At 46.6% G+C, this 21776-nt stretch overlaps 1 protein-coding gene across 3 annotated transcripts in view; it reads right to left on the bottom strand.

Annotated features, from left to right (window-relative positions):
* dscaml1 (Down syndrome cell adhesion molecule like 1) overlaps nt 1-21776 on the bottom strand; it is a 692721-nt gene that overhangs the window by 280132 nt on the left and 390813 nt on the right. For all 3 annotated transcript variants that reach the window (XM_072486516.1, XM_072486518.1, XM_072486519.1), the window contains exon 4: nt 9672-9818. In XM_072486516.1, coding sequence (XP_072342617.1) covers nt 9672-9818 — 147 coding nt within the window. The remainder of the gene's footprint in view (nt 1-9671; nt 9819-21776) is intronic.

Genomic DNA, 21776 nt, shown 5'->3' with positions numbered 1-21776 from the left:
CCCAACAACAAAAAAATCCTCACTATTTATTTTGCCAATATTCCAGGCAAGATAGTACATCATGTTTCAGGGGAAGTGGGTAGAGGAATAGGTTGCGCAATGGTGAATATAGGGTCAGGCATTGGTGGAGAATGAAGAGACAAAACCCTGGGGGGGAAAGGGGGGTGGTGGTATTGACACACTTGGCGAGCAGAAGGTTGGAGAGGCAAATAGATTATCTTGAGTAAGTTGTTGGCAAGTAGAGGGGGGAGACTCTACATTCTGAGGGAGTACGGGGCTTTGCTGGGACTGCAAAATGCGGACAGCCTTTGAGCTCTTACATTAAAACAGCACATCCTTCGATTCGCCATGTGAAAAATCACAGGAGATTCACCAGGACTCCACATGGCTGAAAGCAAAAATCAGGGGAAGGAGAGCGGGGACTAAATCTGTGTCACGCCGCACGGTGTTACCTCAAATCAAACACAACTCTTTTTTTTTAAATAAATTTAGAGTACACAATTAATTTTTTCCAATTAAGGGGCAATTTAGTGTATCCAATCCACCTACCCTGCACATCTTTGTGTCGTGGGAGCGAAACCCATGGAAACACGGGGAGAATGTGCAAACTCCACATGGACAATGACCCAGAGCCGGGAGCGAACCTGGGACCTCGATGCCGTGAGGCAGCAGTGCTAACCACTGCGCCACCGTGCTGCCCTAAATCAAACACAACTCTATCTGAATCATTAAACGCTGCTGTTGGATTCTGTCCCGCTGTTAAACACTACCCCCCTACTGTATCATTAGAAAGTAGCCCATGTGGAGAAACAGTAAGGTCCTTCATTCTGACAGGCCACATTAAGGTCTCTCTGTTTACTGCATGAACACCCATTGAGAGAATACATCACAATCTTGGACTATATCCAATTCAAGGACATTTCTCTGTGAAATGTGGTGGTGAAGTTCAAAAACTGTACACCCCATTTGTCAGCTGCTTTTCTGACATGCTTGATGTACAATTCATACATTATTATTCCTCCTCACCCACCCACCAGCTTTTTGGCTACCAGCTCGAAAATGCCTTTTGTAGAAGAATGTGATCCATTGACTCAAATGTGGAGCTCACTATCACAGAAAGCGGTTCTCTTTTTATTCATTCACACCACCAGCAAGGCCGACATTTACTGTCCACCCCAATTGCCACGAGTTAGCAGCTCGTTAACTCGGCCATTTCAGAGTCAAGCAGAGTTCGGTGGGTCTGGAGTCACATATAAGACCAAAGAGGATAAGGGCAACAGATTTCCTTCCCAGAAGGTAAGTGGATGGGTTTTTATAGCAATTCAGTCGTTACATAGGGCAGATTTCTCCAGCCCTTCCCGCCAGCATGATTCTCCAGTACCACCGAACTGCCCCCCCCCCTCCGGCGGCAGATATGCTGATGACGGCACGGGCAAGGAATGCAAATCACTATCGACTCTGGTGGGACTGGAAGGTCCACTGGTGGCAAATAGCGCGCTGCCTCCGCTGCGGGAAAATCTTTTTTGTTTTATAAATGTTTTCATTGGGTTTTATACATGGTATACTTACACATGTACACACAGAGAAACCAAAATTAAATTTAAAAAAACATTAAAAACTAAAAACAAATGGAGAGACAATAAAATCAGATGAAGTATATAAACAGAGAAGCAAAAAGAAGGCAACATTATCATTACACATGCCTGTAAGGGGGGGGGCTTTCTCCCCCCCATCTTCTCTTTTTTCCAAATATACAAAACAAGCAAAACAAAACCGGGTGGAAGGGTCACCTGGGTGATGCCTCTGATGTCACTTGCCTCTTGGTCGGTTTTCTTTTTTGTTCTGGTCCATTTGTCCTCAGCTTCGGCTGTCCATCATTCCTTCTACCTTCTATCTGTTCTTTCTTTCTCTCCGTTGCCTTGTTGTGGTCATTGGCGTTTCCTATGCTCTCCACACCCCCCCCCCCCCCCCCCCCCCCCCCCACAGTTTGTGTTCCTTCCTCTTTCCTCCCCTCTGGTTCCCCTCTGTTGTTCTCCTTTCCTCGTCCTTCTTCCTTCCCTGTCCCCCCCCTCCCAACAGTTGGGCAGATGGCTCCCATGTTTTGAGGAAGCCACCTTCCGACCCTCGGATAGCGAATATGGTTTTCTCCACTCAGAGAAATTACGATAGGTCGGACAGCCAGTCTGCAGCTTTGGGTGGTGCTGCTGACCGCCAGCCGAGCAGGATTCTGCGGCGGGCGATCAGGCAGGTAAAGGCAAGGGCGTCCGCCCTCCTCCCCATGAAGAGATGAGGCCACGGGGAAATTTGCCGTTGGGGGGGGGAGGGGATTTCCACCCACAATCACCACTATAATGCTATCTCTTCATTATTTATTCTCTTCAATCAACTGCATTTAAAGCCCTCAACTCCCTTGGTGAGTTCTGAACTCATGCCCCTGCATTACTCATTCAGGCCTCTGAATTATCAGTCGAATAATAGAACCACTATGTTCCCATTTCCTATACGACAAAGAGCGGAGATCAACTCAGGGAGAAACTGGATGAACAATTGAGGGAGAAAGGAATAGAAGAATACTTTGATCCGGTTTGATAAGAGAGGCAGGAGGAGGTTAATTGGAGCATTAACCTGAGCATGGACCTGTTGGGCTGAATGGTCTCTCTTTCTCTGTGTTGGAAATCCTTTGGGCACAATGTTACAGAGAAAGGGAAAAACTTTCAGTTCATAATTCCATACAGAAATACTGAACACTCAGTTGTAATATGAATTGAGCCCTCTGTGATAAATTAATGTAATCAATAAGTAATTATTTGTATTGCTTAGAAGCTCTGATGGTTTTGAAAATGGCTTTATATTTTGCAGCCTTTGTACTGAGTACCCGGACTAAGATTGCTTCCCATCAATGCTGCAATGCGCTCAGAGTATTTCTTTCCAGTTTGGGATGCCCTACATAAGAACTAGGAACAGGAGTAGGCCATCTGGCCCCTCGAGCCTGCTCTGCCATTTAATGCGATCACAGCTGATCTTTGTGGACTCAGCTCCACTCTCCGGCCCGTACACCATATCCCCGAATCCCTTTATTCTTTAGAAAGGTATCTATCTTTTTCTTAAAAACGTTTAAAGAAGGAGCCTCAACCTCTTCACTGGGCAAGGAATTCCAGAGATTCACAACCCTTTGGGTGAAGAAGTTCCTCCTACACTCCGTCCTAAATCTACTTCCCCTTATTTTGAGCCTATGCCCCCTAGTTCTGCTTTCACCGACCAGTGGAAACAACCTGCCCGCATCTATCCTATCTATTCCCTTCATAATTTTATATGTTTCAATAAGATCCCCCTGCATCCTTCTAAACTCCAATGAGTACAGTCCCAGTCTACTCAACCTCTCGTCATAATCTAATCCCCTCAACTCTGGGATCAACCTAGTGAATCTCCTCTGCACTCCCTCCAGTGCCAATATGTCCTTTCTCAGGTAAGGAGACCAAAACTGAACACAATACTCCAGATGCGGCCTCACCAACACCCTATACAATTGCAGCATAACCTCCCTAGTCTTGAACTCCATCCCTCTAGCAATGAAAGACAAAACTCGATTAGCCTTCTTAATCACCTGTTGCACCTGCACACCAACTTTTTGCGACTCGTGCACCAGCACACCCAGGTCCCTCTGCACAGCAGCATGTTTTAACATCTTACCGTTTAAATAATAATCCATTCTGCTGTTATTCCTCCCAAAATGGATAGCCTCACACTTGGCAACATTGAATTTCATCTGCCAGACCCTAGCCCATTCACCTAACCTATCCAAATCCTTCTGCAGACTTCCGGTATCCTCTGCACTTTTTGCTTTACCACTCCTCTTAGTGTCGTCTGCAAACTTTGACACATTGCACTTGGTCCCCAACTCCAAATCGTCTATGTAAATTGTGAACAACTGCGGGCCCAACACTGATCCTTGAGGGACCCCACTAGTTACAGGTTGCCAACCAGAGAAACACCCATTTATCCCCACTCTCTGCTTTCTGTTCGTTAACCAATCCTCTACCCATGCTACCACTTTACCCTCAATGCCATGCATCTTTAGTTTATGCAGCAACCTTTTGTGTGGCACCTTGTCAAAAGCTTTCTGGAAATCCAGATATACCACATCCATTGGCTCCCCGTTATCTACTGCACTGGTAACGTCCTCAAAAAATTCTACCAAATTAGTCAGACACGACCTACCCTTTGTGAACCCATGCTGCGTCTGCCCAATGGGACGATTTCCCTCCAGGTGCCCCGCTATTTCCTCCTTAATGATAGATTCCAGCATTTTCCCTACAACCGAAGTTAAGCTTACCGGCCTATAATTACCCGCTTTGTGCCGACCTCCTTTTTTAAACAGTGGTGTCACGTTTGCTACTTTCCAATCCTCTGGGACCACCCCAGAGACTAGTGAATTTTGATAAATTATCACTAGTGCGTTTACAATTTCCCGAGCCATCTCTTTTAACACTCTGGGATGCATCCCATCAGGGCCAGGAGACTTGTCTACCTTTAGCCCCATTAGCTTGCCCAATACTGCCTCCTTGGTGATTACAATCATCTCAAGGTCCTCACCTATCATATCTTTATTTCCATCAGTCACTGGCATGTTATTTGTGTCCTCCACTGTGAAGACTGACCCAAAAAACCTGTTCAGCTCCTCAGCCATTTCCACGTCTCGTATTATTAAATCTCCCTTCTCATCTTCCAAAGGACCAATATTTACCTTAGCTACTCTTTTTTGTCTAAACATGACTTCTACATTGTTCCCTGCCACTTTGGGAATTTTTAAAATGCTACCCCTGACTCCTCAAGTGGTGAGGGAGACAAGTTGCGCAAACTCTTAACTAGGGCTTAATGTACTATCTGTGCCATTCGGAACTTTTCTGACAGAAAAATACTAGAAACAATTTACCATCACCATTTTGTTCAAAACTATTTTCAATAAACTTTGTTAATTAATCACAATTTCCTTATTGTAGTGGGTGGAGGCGAGGGGGGAGTGGAGAATAGGGTTTCCAACTCTATTCTTCTTGGAGGTTTCGCAACATGACTTCCCACCTGCCTCCAATGACATGAGGTGGCAGAAGATATTCGGGTGCACATCCATCCGTCTTGAGTGGGCATCGAGAAGGAGCAGGAACATCGACCCCATGAAGGGCTCGGCAAAATCGGTATACAAGCGCGCCCAGGAATGTCATTCCCAAGAGTGGAGTGAGGCTGACGGAGAGCTTCTGGTGTTCCTGGCACGCCACACATTGCTGCACCATTCGCTCTATGTTTCCAGTGAGCCCTGGCCACCACACGTAACTCCTAGTGAGCACCTTCATTTTGGAAACACCCAGGTGTCGGCCAGCAAATCGTGTAAGATGGTGCACTGACCTGGTTGTGGGATGGCTACATGGGCTCCCCACAGAGGGATGCCATCCTCCACACTGAGCTCCTGCTGTTTTGTAAGTTAGGCACGCAGCTTCACTGGGCGTTTTCCTTGTGGCCCGCCGTGCAGGCCGATGTGGCGCAATGTCACCAACATTGGGTCCCTTTGGGTCCACATGAGGATTTGCGCAGCCGTCACAGGTAGGGTGTCCAAGATGCTCAACGCCAATACGGCACTGTCCACCACTGGTGGGCTCAGAGGCAGTGGGAGTCGGCTGAGGGCATTCACGGCCGGCACGGTAGCACAGTGTTTAGCACTTTTGGCTCACAGCATAGGGACCCAGGTTCGATTCCCGGCTTGGGTCATTGTCTGTGCGGAGTCTGCACGTTCTCCCCGTGTCTGTGTGGGTTTCCTCCGGGTGCTCCGGTTTCCTCCCACTAGTCCCGAAAGACGTGCTTCTAGGTAATTTGTACATTCTGAATTCTCTCTCTGTGTACCCGAACAGGCACTGGAATGTGGCGACTAGGGGATTTCCACATTGCAGTGTTAATGTGAGCCTGCTTGTGACACTAATAAAGATTATCTTATGAAGATTAGACATGTGCAATCTGTGTTCCTGGATGATGTTCAGAGGTGTACTCATATGCTGCCCACAGCAGTGCCCATCGTTGGATTCTGGCCGAAGTTATTGGTGGAAACATCTTGTCTTCCTTAAAGAGGCCGAGTGAGGGCTTATCGTCCATGATCACTGTGAAATGAAACCCATGGACATACAGGTGAAATTTCTTTACTGCGTATATCGCGGCCAGTCCTTTCTTCTCAATTTGGGTGTTGAGGCGCTTTGCATTGGCCAGGAATCGGCCTTCCTATCCCATCATCCCACCGATGGGAAAACACTGCCCCAGTGCCATACAGGGAGGTGTTACATGTGAGGAGCAGTGGTCAATGGATTGTGGTGCATCAATCGTGTGGATCACAACTACTGTCACTTCACTCTGGCGAATGCTTCCTCCAGTGGTGCTTTCCAAGCCCATTTCTGTTTTTCTTTAAGAGCACGTACAGGGGTGCCAACAAGGTATCTAGGTTCGGGATGAACTTCCCATAATAATTGATGAGCCCCAAAAACTACCTCAGCTCTGTCGTGTTTTCGAGTGTCTGAGCTTCCTTGATAGCCCGGTCTCTTTCCAGGGTGCAACCTGTCCTTATCGATGCGGTATCCAAGGTACGTGACCTCTTTTACCTGCAAGATACACTTGCCCCAATCCAGACGGACATCCACGTTGGAGAACCATCAGAGAACCTCTTCCAAGTTGCCCAGGTGCTCCTTCCCAGTGGCTCTTGTAATGGAGCATGACGTCCAGGTAGACAGCCGCCCTGTGAAGCCCTTGGAGGATGTTTCACTTGCTGAAAATTCGCGCACACTGACAACACCCCGAAGGGAGGCTGGGCGCACTCGTACAACCCTCTGTGGGTGTTAATGGTGACATCTTTCCATGAACAGTGGTTAGCGCTGCTCCCTCACAGCGCCATGGACCCAGGTTCAATTCCAGCCTCGGGTGACTGTCTGTGTGGAGTCTGCACTTTCCCCCCATGTCTGAGTGGGTTTCCTCCGGGTGTTCCAGTTTCCTCCCTTCCTCCCACAGTCCAAAGACATGCGGGTTAGGTGGATTGGCCACGCTAAATTGCCCCTTAGTGTTCAAAAGATGTGTTGGTTAGGCTAAAGGGTTTTTGGGATAGGGTGGGGGAGCAGGCTTGGGTGGAGTGCTCTTTCACAGGGCCGGTGCAGACTCGATGGGCTGAATGGCCTACTGAACAGTAGGGATTCTATGATTCTATTCTATGATGCCATTTCTTGCTGCAACTAGAGTAACGTGTGGCACATATTGAGCTTCGTGAACAAATCTGTGTTCCTGGATGATGTTCAGAGGTGTACTCATATGCTGCCCACAGCAGTGCCCATCGTTGGATTCTGGCCGAAGTTACTGGTGGAAACATCTTGTCTTCCTTAAAGAGGCCGAGTGAGGGCTTATCGTCCATGATCACTGTGAAATGAAACCCATGGACATACAGGTGAAATTTCTTTACTGCGTATATCGCGGCCAGTCCTTTCTTCTCAATTTGGGTGTTGAGGCGCTTTGCATTGGCCAGGAATCGGCCTTCCTATCCCATCATCCCACCGATGATCCCATCATTCCCCGCCCCCCCACCCCCGCCAACTTTCCCTACAGATCTTCTGTAGGGCATGGTGGCATAGTGGGTAGCACTGCTGCCTCACAGTGCCAGGGACCCGGGTTCAATTCCGACCTTACGTGAGTGTCTGTGTGGAGTCTGCACTTTCTCCCCGTGTCTGCGTGGGTTTCCTCCGGGTGTTCCAATTTCCCCCCACATTCCAAGGATGGGCAGGTCAGGTGGATTGGCCATGCTCAGTTGCCCCATAGTATCCAGGGATATACAGGTTAGGTTATGGGATTACGGGTATAGGGTGGGGTGGATCGGTGCAAGCTCGATGTGTCGAATGGCCTCCTTCTGTACTGTAGGGATTCTATGATTCTACGACATAGTACATGGGGTGCCAGTCCGAGGCCCTGTTTACTGTCATCTTATCACCCCACACAGGCGGACGCACCTGTTCGGCTTCAGCACCGGGCCCACTGGTGCTGTCCTCTCTATGAACTGGACCGGGGGTATGATGCCCAAGCATTCTAGCCAGCTCCATTCATCGTCCACTTTCGTAAGCAGGGCCTATGAGACCGGTCGGACCCGGAAGTATTTAGGTAGGGCCTCCGGGTCAACATCAATCTTTGCTCTGACCCCCATTATTTTTCCCAGGTGCTCCTGGAAAACCTCCAGATACTTTCCAAGGGCATCGTACAGACCGCCAGTGTCCATCCAGAGGATTTGTTGCCAGTCCAGGCGGAGTCTTTGTAACCGGTCAGAGAGTAGAAGACTGGGTCCGGGACATCGCACCACTACCGGTGGAAGTCGAATGGACCGTTGTCCTTGGGTGACCGGGGTCACCACGATACCGATGATGGTCAATGCTCGGGATATGTTGCCAGCCGGACCTTGGTATCCCTCAAACCCAGGGGCAGAATTACCATACACGCCTACAGAATGTTTGTCGTCCGATAATAGAGACTGCAGCCCCTGTGTCGATTTCCATATCCAGGGGGTGACCGTTGACTCAAAGGCTTTACCTACTTTGGAGACCACGATGCAGTTTAGCTGCATCAGGTTTTCCTCCTCGCGCGGGCAATATGCAAGGCCTGGCTCAGGGCGTCTGTGCCACCTGGCCTGGGCACCATGTTTGCAGTAGATTCTGGTAACCTCAACCGCCACAGGTCCTGTGACCGCAGGTACAGTATTGTTGTGGGTACGCCTCACCGTACTCTGGGGAGATGGTTCCTTCAGGCCCTGGTCGCATTTGACCATCAGGTCTGACCCTGATGTTGTTTTGGTGGTGACTGGGTCACGTAAGCCCTATCCTTATGGGAGGGGGGGGGGGGTGGTGGAGACAGAATGGAGGCCACCCGACACTGTGTATGCCATAATCCACAGAACTCTAGAGACCCACATTCTTGTGGGAGAGTGACAGTCATATAGCCTATTTCCGATTGAAGGCCGGCTCCGTTAATAGCTTTCTGTGTGTCTCCATTTTATTTTTTTTAATTTAGAGTACCCAATTACTTTTTTTCCAATTAAGGGGCAATTTAGCTTGGCCAATCCACCAATCCTGCACATCTTTGGGTTGTGTGGGTGAAACCCACGCAGGCACGGGGAGAATGCGCAAACTCCACACGGACTGTGACCCAGGGCCGGGATTCAAACCCGCGTCCTCAGCGCCGTAGGCAGCAGTGCTAACCACTGCGCCACTGTGCTGCCCCTGAGTCTCCATATTGTTGATGCCGCACACCAATTGATCACTTAACACCTCAGGGAGGGATGGGCCAAAGTCATAATGTTCAGCTAACTTGCGAAGGTGCGTCAGAAATTCTGTAATCATTTAGTGGAAACAGTTACTCCTTATCTATCTCTGCCAAAGCCCCTCATCATTTTGAGCAGTTGTATTAAATCTCCCTTTAATCATCTCTGTTTTTAAGAAAAGCCCCATCTTCATCCATCTCTTCACCATTCTGACAGATCTCCTCAGTACCCTCTTTGATGCTTCAAATTCATCTTTCATTCCTGGAGATATCAGGGCATTTGGCACCATTGAGTGGCAGAGAAAGACAAGATTCTAAACTCTTGGCATTATCAGAAAGGTCCGCACCCTTACCGGAAACAGAGAGACGGGCTCCATTGCTCTGGCGCGTTTCTCCGCTGTATTTATGTCTGGTGATACACCTGTACGTAGACAACGCGTCCTCCTTTTGTACATCGGATATGTACAAGGCTCCATAAGACGTGATGTGGAATCTATTCCCTGGAGACAAAGGGAAAGAAAAACCTCATTTATAAACTTGCCAGCTTTTAATGTCAAGCAGCAGAACTCAAATAGCCATTCTGTAACTGGACTCTGGATAATAGAGCGAGACGTAATTTCAGCAACATTTGAAGCAGCCAAGCCTCTGTAACTTTCATGGTGATAATTAGCAGGGCAAAGAGATTGTTCAGGGTCTTGCATAAAAAACTAATTTCAGATTTTTAAAAAATGTATTCATTCATGGGACGCAGGTTTATAAAAAAAATAATTTTAGGGGATGTGGGCTTCGCTGGTTGGGCCAGCATTTATTACCCATCCCTCGTTGCCCTTCAGAAGGTGTTGGTGAATTGCATCCTTGAACCGCTGCAGTCCTCAGGGGCTGCTGAGGCCAGCATTTGTTGCCCATCTCTAATTGCCCCTGAACTGTGTGGCTTTGCTCGGTCAATTCAGAGGTGAGTTGAGAATCAACCACATTGCTGTGTGTCTGGAGTCAGACCAGGCAAGGACTGCCCAGATTGCCTTCCCTAAAGGCCATCAGATGGGTTTTTACTATGATGGCTTTGTGTTCACCATTACCGAGAATAGCTTTCAATTCCAGATATTTTTTTAAAATTGTTAATTAATTGAATTTAAATTCCACCAGCTGCAGTGGAGGGATTTGATCTGGCCCTCTGGATTACGAGCCCAGTGACATTACCATTATGCCACCGTCTACCATAGTGGCCAAGATCCCTTCAAGTTACACTAAATTAGGCTCTTTGATGGCTCAGTAAATTCACCCTGTAAACAAAATAAAGACCTTGCTTTCTCTAGCACCTTTCGCATCCTCAGCATAACCCAAACTTTCACATTGCGGCTGAAGTTATTCATGAAAGCCCCATATTCTTAACCTTGCCCCTCGCCTGAGGTGCGATGATCCTCAGTTTAAACCAGTCAGCTCTCCCCCTCAAAGGGGAACGCACCCTATGGTCATCTGGGACTATGGCGACTTTATTGTCTATAACCCTGTAAATGTTTCTCATCCTCTGTCCAACTCTGTCCAACTCCCTTTTAAGACTGTTTACGGAATCATGAAAGAATACAATGGAATCTTCTCCGTATCCTCTGCTTTGCAATCACATCGTCCCTGTAATATGGTGCTCCAGCTGTGGCCCAACTAGTTTTGTGTAACATATTACAAATTCCGTTTGTAAAATTAATCACGGACCTTCTCTGTGTTTGTTGACAGGTGGCTAACCCAATCGGCTCCATTCTTACCAGGAATCATATCACTGTACACAGTCGTAACTCCAGCTCATCACTCACCCAAACCCAATAATTTTCTTCAGTATCATTTCTGCACATAAGTGAAGCGAATTGAGATCATTGTGCCCCCCCCCCTCCCCCCCCGCCACCCTGCACCCCCCTCCCCCATCACACACACACATGCAAATTGTGTCTGCTCCGAGATGCTCCATTATATTGGTAAGAGGAACTTTGGTCTTTTTGGAAGCTGATAATACAAAGGTGAGAAGGGGGGTGGAGAGGGCTTAGATATCCCTTATTCTTTACTCGTGAACAGAAGTAATAACATTGAACAAAACCATCAGGTTTGAATGAACCATGCGTGGAGTTAAAGCTGACGAACCAAAACTTAACTTTTTGGATGGGGTTCGTATTGTATTGTAGAAACACAAATAATTCCCCAGGGTGTCTTCAGAGCCTTTGGTTGCTGGGTCAGTCAGTGAAGAATTTAAAATGAATGTTTGTTTTAGTGGGCTCGGGTCATGGGTCAGTTTTCTGAGCAGGGCAGCATTTGGGGGATGAGTTTTGTTGAGACAGGTACAAGATGGTCGATATGATCCATCTTTTACACTCGGTGTATCAGCATTCAATGCCAGCACAACAACATGCATTTATCCAGCATCTCCAATGACGCACAACATCACGAGGGGCTTCCAGGGTGAACAATCAGTCATAAATTGGCGCTGAACCAAAGGAGAAAATTTTCAGACAAATTACCACAAGAATGATCAAAGAGATAAGTGCGGAGTAAATGTCCTCGGTTTCAGTAACACCCCATAATTGTACCTCAGAAGAGCACTTTGCCCCTCAGTGTTGTGGTGATATGCATCACTGTAAATATACAAGGGGTTAATGTAAATACACTACAACTAAGTAAACACTAGAGGGAGCACCGGAGATGTTGTGACATGCAGACATACAGCTAATGAACACATAAAATAGGACACAACCAATGGGCAGTCAAGACACCCAGAGGTGACACTACCACAAGGGGGCATTATACAACCCATATAAAAGGACTGGGCACACATGCTCTGTCTCTTTCCACAGGCGACACTTAGAGAGAAGGACAGGGGCAGATCAGAAGCATCACACCCACCACGTGGCTTAGAGCAGACTGGTTAGTTAGACTGAGTTACTATAGCAAGATTAGCAGGAGAGTCAAACTCATAGAGAACTGTGCTAATGGTTCAATAAATCACAATGAACTTACTTCAAAGTCTGGAGTATAATTTGGTCAAAGCTGCATCGAGTTGCAGCCTGTGTTATCCCAGAGTACATAACACATCAAGTGTCATTTGCGTTTCTCTCGCCAGCCGGCCTGCTGACCTCTCTCTTAGCAAAGTTGACAATTTGCTACCATTAGTGGAGAATTGTGGGCAGTAATTTGTTCATTAAAAACTGGACTGAGAGGGCTCCAAACTCATTCCAGCCAATCGCAGGTCAGAGATGGGGAACCATCATCTCATCCGTTCATGGTACATTTCAGCCCGAGACCCATGGGTGAAAAGGACTGTGCCAACCAAAACACACTGCCCAGTCCCTGCTGCTTGGTATCCTTTAACTCAAAGGCAACCCTGTCACTGAAGCACATTAATATTCAGCATTCCTGTCGTGCCCCTGCCATGATACATTTCCTTGCTCTTAATCATTGAGGATGTGATGAGATGCATTTGAACACAATGAGAGGTCCGTGATGATGCCTGGGCTACATTCCAGTGTGTTCAATGTTACCAGCACCCCTGAATTTTGTTGCAGCCTTATTATCTATGCAGGCAATGCCATGTCCCCCTGTCCGGAGAATATCACATCGGTAAATCACTCGGGAAAGCATAATCAAATTCAGCCACCAATGAAGATCATTCAATCAAGAAAGCTCCTTATTCCTCGTCTAGCACCATACCAGAGTAGAATTACTCCGCACATCTCCTCTGTGCAGGCTGCCGGGTAGTCAAGAACAAAACACATTAGGGGATCCAAGTTTTCACGTTTACTATTTTGATCTTTGGTCTCGTCTGAATCCTTATTCAGCCCTTCCTTGAGGTAGCAGCTGGCTAGGGAAGCTTTTGCTACATCACACTCTCAGACCATCTAACCTTCTTTTCATCACGTGCTCCCGTCTCTACTAGTTCGGCTATCCTCGAACATCCAGCCCACAGTTTCCTGCCCAAAGGGGAGCTATCCCTAGTGACCTTGGCCAATGTTTGTCCCCAATCAACATCGCAAAAACAGATTATCTGGTCATTATCACATTGCTGGCTGTGGGAGCGTGCTGTGCAGAAATTGGTTGGCATGTTTCCGACATTAGAAGACTTACATCACTGACTGCAAAGTTGTTTGAGATGTCTGATGGTTGCGAAAAGCACTGTATAAAATACAAGTTTATTTTTTGTTTACAATGCTGAAGAAAGGCATGGTAACACGTGAGGACATTACTGCATCTCCACGTTTGTCAATGTGTCAAGATAACATATTCACAATCATTGCCAGAATATTTAAGCAGATGGGAGCTTGACTCATGGCCAGAACAAGTGACAAAATAAAGACACATTTTCTTCTCAGGAAGTGAAGTGCAGGTTACAGTGCAGTAGAACTCCACACACCTCTCCCAGATTGACAGGAATTAAAGATTGACCTCCTGGACAGTGTGGCGAAAAATTACAGGGTGATTTTTAAAAAGTGTTTCTTTTCATTTTCACAGCCAGTGTTTGTTTATTAATCTGCAAGAAGAAAAATTGTAGATCGATGAAAAAGGACTGTTCGACCATGTGGGGCAGTTTCAGTCAGGAGGTCACATGATGCAACCGCCACGAATACACCCAATCAGCATTCTGAGCTTTCCATGATCAGCAACCCTGGTGTTGCACCTGCTTCGATTTGGGATGATGCAGGGGAAAATAGGCCAATCAGTGGCCTAGAATGCAGCACTTGGGTAACGGTAGAGGTTCAGGAAGCATTATTAAGCCTTGAGTACCAAGTCAAGTTCTTAAGGAGAAACTAAAATGCCCAGTCACGGAGCTACGGGCTAGAAGCGTCAGCCACGGCTCAGTTTTAGCAGTATCACCTCTGAGTCACAGGGTTCTGGGTTCAGGGCACATTTTGAACACAAGGTTCGACACTCACAGCTCCACTGCAACACTGGGGGGGTGCTGCATTGTCAAGGGTGCTCCCCACCTGCCTGTGGGTGTCAAATGCCCCATGGAACGAATGAAAGAGTAGCACAAGAATTGTGCACAGTGTCCTGGACGATATTCATTTCTCAAACAACACTGTAAAAGGAAAACAAACTATGTGTCATGATCACATTGCTGTCTGTGCAAGTAGGCACCGCTTTTCCCACATTACCACACCTAATTGGCTGTGAAGTGCTTTGAGAAGTCTGAAAATTCCGAGGGATGATATATAAATGCAAGTCTCTTACTTCTTTCGCGTTCCTTTGTGGTAGAACTTTTTTGATTTTAAATCATGTTTCACATAAAAATGGGGGTCAACTGAAAATCTTCAGCACCGAGAATGACAGATTTTGGTGAGGTTCGGGTGTCAATGTTTTACAGAAACGAGGGCGGCACGGTGGCACAGTGGTTTGCACTGCTGCCCACGGCGCTGCGGACCCGGGTTTGTCCCGGCCCCGGGTCGCTGTCTGTGTGGAGTTTGCACGTTCTCCCCGTGTCTGCGTGGGTTTCCTCCGGGTGCTCCGGTTTCCTCCCACAGTCCAAAGATGTGCAGGCTAGGTGGATTGGCCATGATAAATTGCCCTTAGTGCCCAAAAACGTTAGGTGGGGTTACTGGGCTAAAGGGATAGGGTGGAGGCATAGGCTTATATAGGGTGCTCTTTCCAAGGGGTGGGGCAGACTCGATGGGCCGAATGGCCTCCTCCTGCACTGTAAATTCTATGATTCTATGATTCACCTCCCCACAACCCAAAGTTGTGCCGGTTTGATGGCTCGGCCACGCTAAATTGACCCTTAATTGGAAAAATATATATCAATAATTGGGCACTCTAAATTCAAAAAAAGGTTTTACAGAACCGAGGCATGTAGATGCACAAGAACCTTTCCTTCCCCCCAATTAAGAGACAATGTAGCAGTGTCAATCCACCTCCCCTGCACATCTATTTTTTGGGTTGTGGGAGTGAGACCCACCCAGACTTAGTGTGCAAACTTCACACGGAGTGTGACCCGGAATGCACAACAGCCATGGTCTGACAGGCTGGAGAGACTGAATGTGTTACTCCTGTTTCTTTGGAAATCCTACATGTATCAAAATGTGCCTTATGGAACAGTGCAACATAGTATGCCAAACTGTCAGGGCAATATGTTCAATCACACTCGAGTTTCAGTAGCTGTCTGGTAAAAAAATCTGATTGTGGCAGCCCGCCCTTTGAGGTCCTCTCATATTTGTAATCGAGCCGCCTGCCCCATTCTGCGACTCGCCTCATTTTGCTTTTTTCCTTTTTTGGGCGTCTGCTGCAACATTGCAAAGTCAACAGGACGATGAAGATAATTTGCTGTACAAAACAATAGTCACAGCATGGAGTGAACCCAGCGCACAGCTGCCAATCTTGCCTGCCCCTGGGTTAATGTCAAAGCACAGACTGCATCAGGTGTGATCACAGCGCTGCCGTGTGTAAATTGTATCTTCACTCAACAGCTCGCCGCAGAATGTCAGGGGCCCCCATCAACCCAAAGGTCACTCAGCACTAGGGTCAGTGCAAACACTCGGCAAACTAGGCGGTCACCTGGAGTGACAAAATTGGGGGAGGAGTTGAGGGGGGTGTTGCGAAGAAACCGCATGAAACTACAAAGTGAGTAAACAAGTTTCAGCACTTGAGTAAAAGGTCTAAATCTACTGATGTACACCCACGTGGTCAGACAAACATTAAGATGTATTTTGCAAAATTTCATATGATATTCCTAATTCTGTTTATGAGGCAGTTTTACAAACTTGTACATCTACATGACGACTCCAAAATTGCGAACCAGTAAATAATATCAGGAACGTAGCCCACTCTGTTGTAATGACTATTGATTGTGTAACTTGCGCGTAAAAATCATGTGGTTTTTAAAAAAAAAATATTAGAGTGCCCAATTCATTTTTTCGAATTAAAGGGGCAATTTAGCGTGGCCAATCCACCTAGCCTGCACGTTTTTGGGTTGTGGGGGCGAAACCCACGCAAACACGGGGAGAATGTGCAAACTCCACACGGACAGTGACCCAGAACCGGAAACCTCGGCGCCGTGAGGCAACAGGGCTAACCCACTGCGCCACCGTGCTGCCCTTAAAAATCACCTGTTAACTGTTACAGGAACACTTAGCATTATAGGGCAGCACGGTAGCATAGTGGTTAGCACAATTGCTTCACAACTCCAGGGTCCCAGGTTCGATTCCCGGCTTGGGTCACTGTCTGTGCAGAGTCTGCAAGTTCTCCCCGTGTGTGCATGGGTTTCCTCCGGGTGCTCCGGTTTCCTCCCACAGTCCAAAGATGTGCAGGTTAGGTGGATTGGCCATGCTAAATTGCCCTTAGTGTCCAAAATTGCCCTTAGTGTTGGGTGGGGTTACTGGGTTATGGGGATAGGGTGGAGGTGTGAGCTTGGTAGGGTGCTCTTTCAAAGAGCCGGTGCAGACTCGATGGGCCGAATGGCCTCCTTCTGCACTGTAAAGTCTATGATAATCTATATCATGTCAGCCATATCGCACATTTTTTTAAAATATAAATTTAGAGTACCCAATTATTATTTTTTTCCAATTAAGGGGCAATTTAGCAATTGACCAATCCACCTAACCTGCACATCTTTGCGTTGTGGGGGCGAAACCCACGTAGACACGGGGAGAATGTGCAAACTCCACATGGACAGTGACCCAGGGCTGGGATTCGAACCCAGGTCCTCAGCGCCGTAGTCCCAGTGCTAACCACTGCTCCACCGTGCTGCTCTTATATCGCTCATTCTGATGTCATTTTCTCTAGCACGTATCTATGAAAAGAATAGAACAATGACAATGTACAATCGGCACCAAACAATCCTCCTTTTTCATGTAAAATAAATCTGCAATCACGAATACAGAATTTTTATGTATACTAATGCACATTTTCAAAAGTTAATTGTTGCTTGGGGGTGGCGTACGGCTGAGGGTTTGCCCAGGGTGAGTTGTACTTCTGCACCAGTCCTGCTGGCATCTCAAAGTGGACAGTGCTAGCCGAAATTCTCTGGTGGTCCGGAACGTGCCTTGTCCTGCCTGGAAAGATGTTCTGTTCATTCCGCCAACATTTCCTGATCTTGTACTTCTTGTTCAATTTTGTCAGAAAACAAAAGCTTCTTGAAAAGGCCTAACGTGTAAAATAACCAGGCAGTGGATCAGTGGGATTAGGTTAATCCCTCCAAGGAACTGCTGCAAATATCAATTGTGCATGCGTGATGTGAATCTCATTAGTCTTTCCACGTATGAGAGTATGAGAGAGAGAGAGAGAGAGACAAAGGGAGGAAGAACAATAGCGAGAGAGAGAAAGAAAGACGCAAAACAGAGACGGATTAAGTGCGAGCTCAAATCCAAGTGATTGTGCCTGAAATACCAAGCTAGCACGTGAATAACAAAAATGAGTGAAAATTAAGCCAATGGTTCAGAGTAATAACCCTCTTAAAACATTTTACTGAGCCCTCTGGATATTCAGCTTATAAATCCTGATGAAGAACCCAGGCCAATTTCAAAGCATGTGCTGAGTGACTTTTGGGTCGAGATTGAGGTGAAGCTATCCTAATTGAGGGGAAAAACAACCAGGGCTTCTCGCTTCCAATTACTAGCTAATGAACAGTGGTCTAAAAGGTATAACTGTGGATTAAACGAAATCTTCATGATCTAAAAGCTTGTTGGTACTGTGCAGATACTCGCACAAAGGAATTAGTATTTGGTAAGGTGCCGGATGACAGATGACACTTTGGAGGATGGCACCTCAGCACAGAAAAGGAGAAATAATAGGATTTTAAAATTGGGTAAGGGTTTTATAATGAGAGAAGAAACACTTTCCTCTGGCTCCGCAGTCGGTCATGAGGGGTGGTCAATTTAAATTGGTTACTAAATAACTTAGGAGCTATTTCCTTTTTACATCTGTGGTCTTCATGTTACAGAGTCAGGAAGGCTCTGGCAAGTGGGAACCCGATGCAGAGGTTCCGCCCCCGATTTCCAAAACTTCCCATTTTTACTGGCAGGGAGAAGGGAGCAGGGCATGATTCCCACAGGCAGTAAACCCGAACTCAGCAGAGCCATTTGAACTTAGTGCTGTGTTCAAGCAGACACCATCTTTGCTGTTCCAAGGTTCTTAAGCTAATGTGAGAGTCACAAATCCATGGAGTAGACACAAGACACAAGAACGGTAAAGTCTGTTTTAGTGTCAGGATATTAAGATTTTTAAATCACCTGCTCTTTAAACTTGAATAAAACAGGCTTAATCTGTCATTTTAAAAAAAAACATTCTCCGCTGAATATGTTGATTGACAGGCCACCTGTTGTGTGAAAAAAAACATGACCACAGGATCTACTGTTTCAATAGAGTTCCTCGTTGACATTTCCCAATGGTTTTATGAATGCTTGACTGAGTTTCAAAGTCTACAAAAGCCTTATCGCAGCAGGAGAGTCTGAGTCCCCAGTTTGCCATAGGCAAGTTGTAAGGATTTACAGGCTGACAATCAACCTGTTTGGCCAAATTATGAACACACCTTCTGTGGCCATCAAGTCCTGGAGTGGGATTCAAACACTGAGCTTCTAACTTAAAGTTAGGGATGCTACCCACTGTGCCGTAAGACCTCCCTGCAGTGAGCAGAGCAAAAAGGGATGGTTTAGCTCAGTGGGCTAGACAGCTGGTTTGTGATGCAGAACAAGACCAGCAGTGTGGGTTCAATTCCCGTACCAGCTGAGAATTCTCCCTCTGTGTACCGGAACAGGCGCTGGAATATGGCGACCAGTGGATTTTCACAGTAACTTCATTGCAGTGTTAATGTAAGCCTACTTGTGACAATAAAGATTATTTATCTTTATCTTTATCTTTAGATTATCCTCATAAAGGGAGACGGTATTGTCGTGTTAATGTCACTTGAATGGTAGTCCAGCAGCTCAGACCGATGCTCTGGGTGCACAGGTTCAAATTTCATCGCAGCAGCTGGTGGAATTAACATTCAACTAATTAATAAGTTAAATTTATTAACAAAACATCTGGAATTGAAAACCAGTCTCAGTATTGGTGACCATGAAGCTGTCATTGATCGTCTTTAAAACCCATCTGATTCACCTTTGGAGAAGGAAATCTTCACCTGGTCTGGCCTACAAGTGACTCCAGACTGACAGACTCTTAACTGCCCGTCTGAAATGTCCTCGCAAGCCTTTCCGTTGTAGCTATTAAAGCTGGGCAATAAATGATGACCTCAAGTGACATCCACAACCCATGGAAGAACCTTAAAAAATAACCTAATAATAATAATCACTTCTTGTCACAAGTAGACTTCAATGAAGTTACTGTGAAAAGCCCCTAATCGCCACATTCCGGCCCCTGTTCGGGGAGGCCGGTACGGGAATTGAACCCGCGCTGCTGGCATTGTTCTGCATTACAAGCCAGCTGTTTAGCTCCCTGTGCTAAACCAGCCCTACTTGTCATTTGACAAGGCACTACGTGAAGTTTGCAAGCAAAAGAAAAATGAGCTCTCCAGTCTGCTGAAACAAAGCTGCAAAGTTCCATTATATGGTGGACATAAGCATTGTAGATATCAGATTATTAACACTAGCAAGTAAAGCTGAGTTTGACTGAACCCACCCAATCTTTGGTCACCTTCTCTGGCCATGTTTTTGTCCTTATGAACGTTTGCAATGGAGGGGACTTTGTAAGTCTTACAGAAGCAGAAATGAGCAACTACACAGGGCCTCAACTTGTCCTTCTTGATGCTGAATGTTTAATTCCACTGTCTAATTCTGTCAGTATTTGACTACAATGTGATTGAACCCCCAGTTATGTTGTAATGCTATCATCAGCAGAGTGAATAGCGCATTGCTCTGGTCACTAATGAAGGGGAGGAATATAATAGGATCTTGGTTCACTGAGGAGTCATGGAACAATTGTTCTGATGGAATGAAAACACCCAATACCTTGTCCCAAACCTTCTGACCTCCTGTAATTTGATCTGCTGTAAGCGTTGCACCTAACGTGTTCTCCTTTACGTTGGGGAGACTAAACGCAGACTGGGTGACTGTTTTGCAGAACACCTTTTCTCTGTTCGCAAGCGTGACCCCAACCTTCAGGTCGCTTGACATTTCAACTCAATATGCTTCTCTCATTCCAACATGTCCATCCTTGGCCTGCTGTAATGGTCCAATGATGCCCAAAGCAAACTGGAAGATCAACACCTCATCTCCCGAGTAGGCACGTTACAGCCGTCTTAACTCAACACTGAATTCAATAGCTTTACACTGTGAACTTTCTCCTCCATCTTGACCCCCTTTTCATTTTTTGGTTCCCTTGGTTTACCCCATACAACCCCACCCCTCCCCCACAGGGCCATTTGTCACTTGTCTTTCAGTTTTACTTGCACTGAGCACTAGCCTTTGTTCTCCTATTAACACATTCTGCAATTTACCTTTATGCCACTATTCGCACTTTCGTCAGTCCTCAATGGCACCATTAATACCCCCTCTGTCTGGTTTCAATCTCTCCTCAGCTCCGACCTATCCCTGATCTTCCATTCTGCCCCACCCCCTCCAACTATATAATTCATTACCATAAGATATAGGAGCAGAATTAGACCCACCAGTCTGCTCCGCCACATGGTTGATATGTTTCTCATCCCCTTTCTCCAGCCTTCTCCCCATAACCCTCGATCTCCTTATTAATCAAGAACCTATCTATCTCAGTCTTAAAGACATTCAGTGACTTGGCATCCACAGCCTTCTGCGGCAAAGAGTTCCACAGATTCACCACCCTCTGGCTGAAGAAATTCCTCCTCATCTCAGTTTTAAAGGATCGTCCCTTCAGTTTGAGGCTGTGCCCTCGGGTTCTACCAGTGGAAACGTCCTCTCCACGTCCACTCCATCTAGGTCTCTCAGCATTTTGTAGCTTTCAATGAGATCCCCCCTCATCTTTCTAAACTCCACCGAACACAGACCTCAACTGCTCCTCATATGACAAGTCTTTAGCTCCAGGGATCAATCTTGTGAATCTCCTCTGGACACCCTCCAAGGCCAGCACATCCTTCCTTCGACATGGGGCCCAAAACTACTAACACTGTTCCAAATGGTGTCTGACCAGAGCCTTATACAGCCTCAGCAGTATATCCCTGCTCTTGTATTCTAGCCCTATCGACATGAATGCTAACATTGCATTTGCCTTCCTAACTCCTGTGCACAATCCAGCCCAGGCTCTCGGGGATTTGGGGGAGTGCGTCCTCGCACACACCATAACGCCCCACCACCCAGCTTATCTCATCTGAAAAAACTCTCAACGAGATGATGTGTGTCTTTCTTTGCAAGTGGCTTCTCCACAAGTAACGGAGACGATTAGACAAGGTGAGAAAGAGAGAAATCTGAGCAAAGGGAGAGAGAGAGAGAAATCTGGCGGACATCTTCAAATAAATTCAAAGGGATAGAGAATTATTTATTTATGACAATAATTCACCGCAGGCTTGTGAGTAATTGCTGTGT

The sequence above is a fragment of the Scyliorhinus torazame genome, chromosome 21, assembly GCF_047496885.1.
Source record: "Scyliorhinus torazame isolate Kashiwa2021f chromosome 21, sScyTor2.1, whole genome shotgun sequence".
In the NCBI taxonomy this organism is placed as follows: domain Eukaryota; kingdom Metazoa; phylum Chordata; class Chondrichthyes; order Carcharhiniformes; family Scyliorhinidae; genus Scyliorhinus; species Scyliorhinus torazame.
This window is presented reverse-complemented; position numbering and strand designations above follow the sequence as displayed.